We start from the raw sequence: 8,907 nt of genomic DNA, 5'->3' as shown, positions 1-8,907 counted from the left end.
GATCAACATGGATTTTGTGTTAGGGTTACCGCACACTTCGCGCAAGTTTGACTCAATTTGGGTAATCGTAGATCGACTCACGAAATCAGCGCACTTCTTGCTAGTTAAGTCTACCGACACAGCGGAACAATATGCTCAGCTGTATATCAAGGAAATTGTCAGGTTGCATGGCACTCCATCCTCAATCATTTCAGATCGAGGGGCTCAGTTCACAGCCAACATTTGGAAGAAATTTCAGTAAGGCTTGGGTACGCAGGTATATCTTAGCACAACTTTTCATCCTCAAACCGACGGGTAAACAGAGCGGACTATTCAGATGCTTGAGGATATGTTGCGTGCTTGTACTCTTGATTTCAAAGGTACCTGGGACAACCATTTGCCACTCATTGAATTTGCTTACAACAACAACTTCCATGCTAGTATTCAGATGGCACCATTTGAGGCGTTGTATGGTAGGAGATGTAGATCTCCCATTGGGTGGTTCGAGGTTGGAGAAGCCGAATTGATATAGCCGGACCTCGTGCATCAGGCTATGGAGAAAGTCAAGATTATTAAAGAGAGGTTGAAAACTGCTCAGAGTCGCCAAAAGTATTATTCGGATGTGCGTCATAGAGATTTGGAGTTCAAAAAGGATGATTGGGTATTTTTTAAGGTTTCCCCCATGAAGGGTATCATGTGATTTGGAAAGAAAGGGAAATTAAGCTCGAGGTATGTCGGACCATACAGAATCATTCAGAGGATTGGTCAGGTGGCGTACAAGCTCGAGCTGCCACCCGAGATGTCATTGGTACATCCGGTCTTCCATGTGTCTATATTGAAGAAGGTAGTGGGAGATTCGTCCACTATTGTGCCAGCTGAAACTATTGAGGGTAATGAAGAACTGTCTTATGAAGAAGTTCCAATTGCCATTCTTGATAGGCAAGTTCGAAAATTGAGAAATAAGGAAATTGCCTCCGTAAAAGTGTTATGGCGGAACCAGCAGGTTGAGGAAGCCATTTGGGAAACAGAGGAAGAAATGAGAAAGAAGTACCCCCATTTGTTTGTATAGCCATGTAATAGCTTTTATGCATTTGGTTCCTATGAACTCTTATCTTTTGACTTGATCTATGTAAAATTGTCCTGTTTTGGTTATATGTTTCCTACGCAGCCATGGTTAGTGTCGTACAAGTTATGCTATGTCTATGGAAAGTGTATATGCTGTTAGGATACGTTTTTGGGGCTCTATGACAAGTGGATAGGCCTAAATACAAAGGAAACTCTGCGAAATTTTTCGAAATTTAGGGAGTTAGCAAAATTTGGGACTGTTAACATGTTTCATGATGTGAAAAAGTTAAAGTTACATAAAGATGGCTAATGAGTGAACCTTGACCCTCATTCGAGGACGAATGATCTTAAATGGGGGAGGATGTAAGGCTCGTGAAATTTCTACTCAAAAACTCGATTCCCGTGGTGCCAAGTTAGGATCATGTGTTAGAAATTCATAAAATTCTTGGCTGCGAGAAAGCTCACCACGGTTCGGACCCTTTGGATTGATCTGTATACTAAAATGTTAAGAAATTATGTATTCCAGAAAAGTGCAATTCTGCGGTGGAAAATGCGGTCGCATAACAGCTATGTGAACCGCATAGTCACCACAGAGTCAGCCAGTGTGATGGTTAATTTGAGGTCAGCTATGCGATCGCATAATCAATATATGGGCCGCATAGTCATCGCATAATTGTTTAGAATTTTTGTGAAGGGCAGTTTCGCAGTGCATTATGCGACCGTAGAACAGGAATACGGACCGCATTCCATCGCATACCTAGACTGTTTGTCCAGATTTTGGGACCATTTTGCGGTCCATTTTGTGGGCCGCATGTTCATTATGCGATCTCATATGCAATCGCAAATCGTGTCGGGGCTCCTATTTTCTAACTTTTAAAACCAAATCCCATCCCATTAAAAATACCTTATTAGACCACTTTTTCTTATTTCATAACATTTAGAGTGAGAGAGGGAGTTCTAGAGTGAGACAGAGTAATCTTCATCAAGTCCTCTCTCAATCCTTGCCCCCAAATCCTTGAAGATTGTCAATTGAAGCTACTAGGTCTTCATCCTTCATCCTAAGAGGTAAGGACTATACCCTCACCAATAATTTCAAAATTTCTGTTAAAATAGGTAATTAACAAGTGGGTACATGGGTATAGGGGCTAGTAATCTTGCATGCATAAGAGATAATGGGGTATGGGGAGGATGAGAACTAAAGAGACAACAATTGGGGTATTAGATTGAAGAAATTTCATTGAAAAGGGGCCTAGGATTATAATGCACCTTCTATGTTTGATAATATGCTCAAACGAGCTAGAATCTTAATCTCATCTCTAATTCTGGTTCAATTGTAATTTTTATACACTAGATTGAAGTGTTATGAGTCCCGGAATTTTATAAGAATTAGGGAAAAGCTTTATTGAGGTATGTATGGCTAAAACCCCCTCCTCTGAGAAATTGAACTTCCGTGATGCCCGTGTAAGCGTTGTAAATTCGAAAAGTAATTGATGCAGTGCTTGTTATGTTAAGTGAGTTGATGTTGTGAAAATGCATGTGGTAAGTACTTCTTTATGTGTTATTCTTGTAAATGGAAGACGTGTGGAGAACATGATTTATGTGCTAAATGCCTAACTATCCTGCCAACGTTACTTTGGGACTAATATGCCAAACTTGACGAATTCCCCTCTATGCTTATGACTTAAAATTGCTTTTGTATATGCCTATGACATTAAGTGGCAAGATAAATGTTGAAAATGGGAATGATATGATACGTGGGTTATGGAGTGTGGAAATTGTGGCCCTAAGTGCCGGTAAACTAATACATGTGTAACCAAAGATTGGTGTGAGATGAATAACAGAAAATGGTAACGTCTCAGGGAGACAGCTTAGCCGATCGGGCCATGATCGGATGCCATGATATGTATATATACATGGTGGTAATGTATTGATGATTGAAACTGGAAAGTGTGAATGAAATAATGGTAACATCTCGGGGAGACGGCTTAGCCGATCGGGGCGTGATCGGACTCCACTCACGGAAGCGGTGGTAATATGGATAATGATGACATAATATGGAATGACCCAAATCTAAGATGTCAGAGATTATGTGAAAAGAATGTGAACCTTTGGTATTGGTTATGTGAGGCTTACTTGAAGCTTTGTTGTCCTTACAATTTCTTTTTACTCATGTATGGTTGTTCTTTCTAACTGGTTGGTGTTTAGTTATACATACTAGTAATATTACATGGTACTAACGTCTCTTTTGCCAGGGGTGCTACATTTTTAAACGAATGTAGGTGGCTCCATTGCGGATAGTGTCGATCGCGCATAGCAGAGTACCTTCTTCTCAAAGTCTTGGTGAGCCCCTTTCTCCTTCAAGGGGTTATATTGCACATCTTTTGTCGTGGAATTCCACTTTTGAGGTATAGCCGGAGCCTTGTTGCCGACATTGTCATACTTGTGTCTTGTATCCTTAGAGGCTCTGTAGACATAGGTGTGGGTTATGTACGGGTGTTGGATGGGTCTATGAACTATGTTGTAATTCTAACTCTTGTTTATCTAAACTATAACTGTATGGAATCTTGGAAGTCTACCTACAGCTAAGGTTGTGTTATAAAATTAGCTATCCTTGTTGAATGTACAACCCCTTTTTATTGTCTAATTAAACGATATCGTATCCCTTAATCGCATTGAGTTGGGTAGGAAGTGTTTGATATGGCTTGCTTAGTTGGGTTCACTCGATTAAGCACCGGTCGCGTCTCCCGAGGTTGGGGCGTGACAAACTTGGTATCAGAGCCTAAGGTTTTGAAGTGTCCTAGGATGTCTTAGAGCCGTATCTGGTAGAGTCCTTCTTATCGGTGTATAGTCGACCACATATATAAGTTGGAGGTTACTCGGGCATTAGGAATAAGACCCTTCTTTGATATTTTGGATCGTGTGCAAATGTGAAACTATTTCCCTCTAACTAGTGCGTTGTTCTATCTTTTAGTAAATGACACCTAAGAAGAAAACGAGAATTGGCCAAGAAGCCAATGCCACCTCAGGAGTGGCTAATGATTCATTGCTTGATACTGCGTGTGAGGGTAGTCGCCCTGCTATCATCCTGCCCAGTTCTCCTATTCCAGATAAAACTACCCCAGTTCCTACACCTGCGGGGGGTACTACTATCCCTCCCATTGATACTCCTATTCCGCCTCCAGCCCCAGCTTCCGGGTCTGGTATTTCTGATAGGGATCTTAGGGAAGCTATTCAGATGTTAACTCAACTAGTGGCCTCTCAGACCTAGAGGTCAAATGTTGTGCCCAGTTCATCCAGCCAGCAAGGGGATTCCACCAGCTCCAGGGTGAACATATTTCTTCAGTTAGATCCTCCAATGTTTACGGGTGCCAACCCAAAAGAAGACCCACAGGATTTTATTGATGAGATACACAAGACCCTCAGGGTTATGCATGCAACTGAGACAAAGGGAGTAGAGTTGGCTGCCTACCATCTGAAAGTGGTGGCCTATGCGTGGTTTGAGTTTTGGGAGGATTCCCGAGAGGAGGGGAGTCCTCCGGCGAGGTGGAGCGAGTTTGCCGATGCCTTTATAGATCATTTCCTACCTGCTTTGACAAGGGCATCCCGTGCAGCAGAATTTGAAAATCTGAAGCAAGGTACCATAAGTGTGTGGGAGTACTATATGGAGTTTGCCCGCTTGTCCAAATATACCATTCACATATTGCCCAAAATGGAGTCTAGGGTGTGCCGGTTTGTTGAGGGCCTTAATCCTCTAACTATTAATGAGGCTTCTACGGCTGCATTGAATACTGACATGAATTATGGGAAGATGGTAAAATTTGCTCAGGCCACAGAGAACCGCAAATTGAAGAACAAAATGGAGAGAGAGGGTAACAAAAAGACCCGGTCTACGGGCAACATGGGTGAGTCACTAGGTGGGGGAAGATCAACTTTCTGGGGAGGGACATCTAAGTCGTCCTAGTGTGTTGCACAGTTTTCAGCTAGTGCACCGCCATCAAGGCCCAGCCAGCAGCAACAGTGGAGTCGTTTCAGGCCCAGTCAGGGCAACAGAGTATCTTATCAACGGGGTTGGTCAGGAGAGAGATCCCAATAGCAGCAGAGGTCCCCGTGCCCCAATTGCGGGAAGATGCACTCAGGGATTTTCTACTTAGAGTTACCCGTATGCTATGGATGCGGGATGAGGGGCCACATTTAAAGGCATTGACATACATCCCACCAGGGAGCAGGTAGGGGCACATCACAATCATCCAGTTCAGCAGTTGCTACATCATTAGCCGCGAAGATGATCAAGAAGGGGTGTATCTATTATCTAGTCTGTGATACGGACACCGATGCCGAGGCACCTAGCCTTGAGTCTTTACCAGTTGTGAATGAATTTTCGGATGTCTTTCCAGATGAGCTCCCTGGGATTCCACCAGACAGGGAGATTGATTTTAGGATCAATATGATGTCAGGCACGCAGCCTATATCAATTCTACCTTACATAATGGCACCGGCAGAATTGAAAGAGCTAAAGGAACAATTGAAGGATTTGCTAGAAAAGGGTTTCATCTACCCGAGTGTGTCACCGTGGGGCACACCGGTCTTATTTGTAAGGAAGAAAGATGGGTCGCTACGGATGTGTATTAACTACCGGCAACTCAACAAGGTCACAATCAAAAATAAATATCCTCTACCAAGAATAAATGACTTGATTGATCAATTGCAAGGTGCTACGTGTTTCTCAAAAATTAACTTGCAGTCCAAGTATCATCTATTGAAGATAAGGGAGCAGGATATTCCAAAAACCGCTTTCAGGACTTTGTATGGGCACTTTGAAATTATGGTGATTTCTTTTGGGCTAACAAATGCCCCGGCAGCTTTCATGAATCTTATGAATAGAGTCTTCAAGCCTTTTCTAGACTCCTTTGTGATAGTATTCATTGACGATATTCTTGTATATTCCCGAAGTCGAGAATATCATGCTAACCATCTTCGGGCAGTTCTATAGACTCTTTAGCAACATCAACTGTATGCAAATTTTCGAAATGTGAGTTTTGACTTGAATCTGTCACGTTCTTGGGACATGTCGTCTCTAGGGAATGAATTATGGTTCATCCTCAAAAGATTGCAGCAGTGAGGAATTGGCCCAGACCTACCACTCCAATAGAGATTCATAGTTTCTTGGGTTTAGCTGGGTAATACAGAAGATTTGTGGAGGGAATTTCTACTCTTTCCTCTCCATTGACTAAATTGATGCAGAAACTAGTTAAATTCCAATGGTCCGATGCTTGTGAAAGGAGTTTCCAACAATTGAATTCAAGATTGATTACAACACCAGTGTTAACCCTGCCACAGAGTACAGAGGGATTTGTGGTGTATTGCGATGCCTCAAGGATCGGGTTTGGGTGTGTGTTAATGCAACATGGCAAGGTTATAGCCTACACTTCTAGGCAATTCAAGAATCATGAAAAGAACTATCCAACTCATGACTTAGAGCTTGCGGCGATGGTTTTTGCACTAAAGATTTGGCGACATTATTTGTATGGGGTGCATGTGGATGTATTTACAGACCACAAGAGTCTTCAATATATTTTCAAACATAAGGAGTTGAATCTGAGACAAAGAATATGGCTAGAGTTACTCAAGAACTATGACATTGATATTCTCTATCACCCGAGAAATGCTAAGTGGATGCTCTTAGTCAAAAATATATGGGGAGTTTGGCTCATTTGGAGGCATATTAGAGGTTGTTGGCCAGGGAAGTTCACCAGTTGGCTAGTTTGGGGGTTCGCCTTGCGGACTCTAATAGAGGAGGAGTAATTGTGCAGAATAGGGCTGAATCACCGCTTGTGGTGGAGTGAAAGAGAAGCAATTCAATAATCCATTATTAGCACAACTGAAAGAGGGGATTTATAAACATAAGACCACAGCTTTTTCCCTTGGCATGGATGATGGTACCCTGCAGTACCAAGGTCACCTATGTGTTCCGGATATTGACGGTCTTTGGGAGAGGATCATGGTAAAAGCTCACACTTCTAGGTATTCCGTGCACCCAGGTTTTACGAAAATGTATCATGATCTTAAAGAAGTTTATTGGTGGAACAACATGATAAAGGATGTGGCGGACGTTGTAGCAAAATGTCTGAACTGCCAGCAAGTGAAGACCAAACATCAAAGGCCCGGTGGGTTGGCTCAAAGCAAAGAAATTCCAATGTGGAAATGGGAGATGATCAACATGGATTTTATGGTAGGGTTACCGTGCACTTCGCACAAGTTTGACTCAATTTGGGTAATCGTGGATCGACTTACGAAATCAGCACACTTCTTGCCAGTTAAGTCTACCGACACAGCGAAACAATATGCTCAGCTGTATATTAAGGAAATTGTCAGGTTGCATGGCACTCCAGCCTCAATCATTTTAGATCGAGGGGCTCAGTTCATAGCCAACTTTTGTAAGAAATTTCAGCAAGGCTTGGGTACACAGGTAAATCTTAGCACAACGTTTCCTCCTCAAACCGACGGGCAAGCAGAGCGGACTATTCAGATGTTTGAGGATATGTTGCGTGCTTGTACTCTTGATTTCAAAGGTACCTGGGACAACCATTTTCCACTCATAGAATTTGCCTACAACATCAACTTCCATGCTAGTATCCAGATGGCACCATTTGAGGCGTTGTATGGTAGGAGATGTAGATCTCCCATTGGGTGGTTCGAGATTGGAGAAGCTAAATTGATAGTGCTGGACCTCATGCATCAGGCTATGGAGAAAGTCAAGATTATTAAAGAGAGGTTGAAAACTGCTCAGAGTTGCCAAAAGTCTTATTCGGATGTGCATCGCAGAGATTTAAAGTTCAAAAAGGATGATTGGGTATTTTTGAAGGTTTCCCCCATAAAGGGTATCATGCGATTTGGAAAGAAAGTGAAATTAAGCTCGAGGTATGTTGGACCGTACAGAATCATTCAGAGGATTGGTCAGGTGTCGTACAAGCTCGAGCAGTCATTATTGATAGGCAAGTTCGGAAATTGAGAAATAAGGAAATTGCCTCCGTAAAAGTGTTATGGCAGAACCAGCAGGTTGAGGAAGCCACTTGGGAAGCAGAGGAATAAATGAGAAAGAAGTACCCCCATTTGTTTGTATTGCCATGTAATAGCTTTTATGCATTTGGTTCCTATGAACTCTTATCTTTTGACTTGATCTATGTAAAATTGTCCTGTTTTGGTTATATGTTGCCTACGCGGCCATGGTTAGTGTCGTACAAGTTATGTTATGTCTATGGAATGTGTATATGCTGTTAGGATACGTTTCTGGGGCTCTCTGACAAGTGGATAGGCCTAGATACAAAGGAAACTCTGCGAAATTTTTCGAAATTTAGGGAGTTAGCAAAATTTGGGACTGTTAACATTTTTCATGATGTGAAAAAGATGAAGTTACATAAGGATGGCTAATGAGTGAACCTTGACTCTCATTCGAGGATGAATGATCTTAAGTGGGAGAGGATGTAAGGCCCGTCAAATTTCTACTCAAAAACTCGAATCCCGTGGTGCCAAGTTAGGATCATGTGTTAGAAATTCATAAAATTCTTCGCAACGAGAAAGCTCACAATGGTTCAGACCCTTTGGATTGATCTGTACATTAAAAAGATAAGAAATTATGTTTTCCAGAAAAGTGCAATTTTGCGGTCGAAAATGCGGTCGCATAACAGCTTTGTGAACCGCATAGTCACCGCAGAGTCAGTCAGTGTGATGGTTAATTTGAGGTCAGCTATGAGGCCAATTATGCCATTGCATAATCAATATACGGGCCGCATAGTCATCGCATAATTCTTTTGGAATTTTTGTGAGTGGCAGTTCCGCAGTGCATTATGCGATCGCAGAACAGGA

The 8,907-nt window shown here is 42.3% G+C and overlaps 1 protein-coding gene across 1 annotated transcript; it reads left to right on the top strand.

Moving 5' to 3' along the window:
• Nucleotides 1-532: 532 nt before the first annotated feature.
• On the top strand, nt 533-1,048 carry LOC138870192 (uncharacterized). Its single transcript, XM_070147981.1, has 2 exons — nt 533-640; nt 824-1,048. Exons 1-2 carry the CDS (start codon nt 533-535, stop codon nt 1,046-1,048), a joined length of 333 nt encoding a protein of 110 aa, XP_070004082.1.
• Nucleotides 1,049-8,907: the final 7,859 nt, after the last annotated feature.

The sequence above is a fragment of the Nicotiana sylvestris genome, chromosome 6, assembly GCF_000393655.2.
Source record: "Nicotiana sylvestris chromosome 6, ASM39365v2, whole genome shotgun sequence".
In the NCBI taxonomy this organism is placed as follows: domain Eukaryota; kingdom Viridiplantae; phylum Streptophyta; class Magnoliopsida; order Solanales; family Solanaceae; genus Nicotiana; species Nicotiana sylvestris.
Note: the sequence above shows the minus strand (reverse complement) of the source record. Positions and strands in the feature narration are given on the sequence as shown.

What these genes read in the sequence shown, in the direction of transcription:
- LOC138870192 (XM_070147981.1), top strand. Translation starts at nt 533, where the DNA reads ATGGAGAAAGTCAAGATTATTAAAGAGAGGTTGAAAACTGCTCAGAGT. An exon ending in AGTTCAAAAAGGATGATTGG is followed by an intron (nt 641 to 823) that starts GTATTTTTTAAG and finishes ATATTGAAGAAG; the next exon opens with GTAGTGGGAGATTCGTCCAC.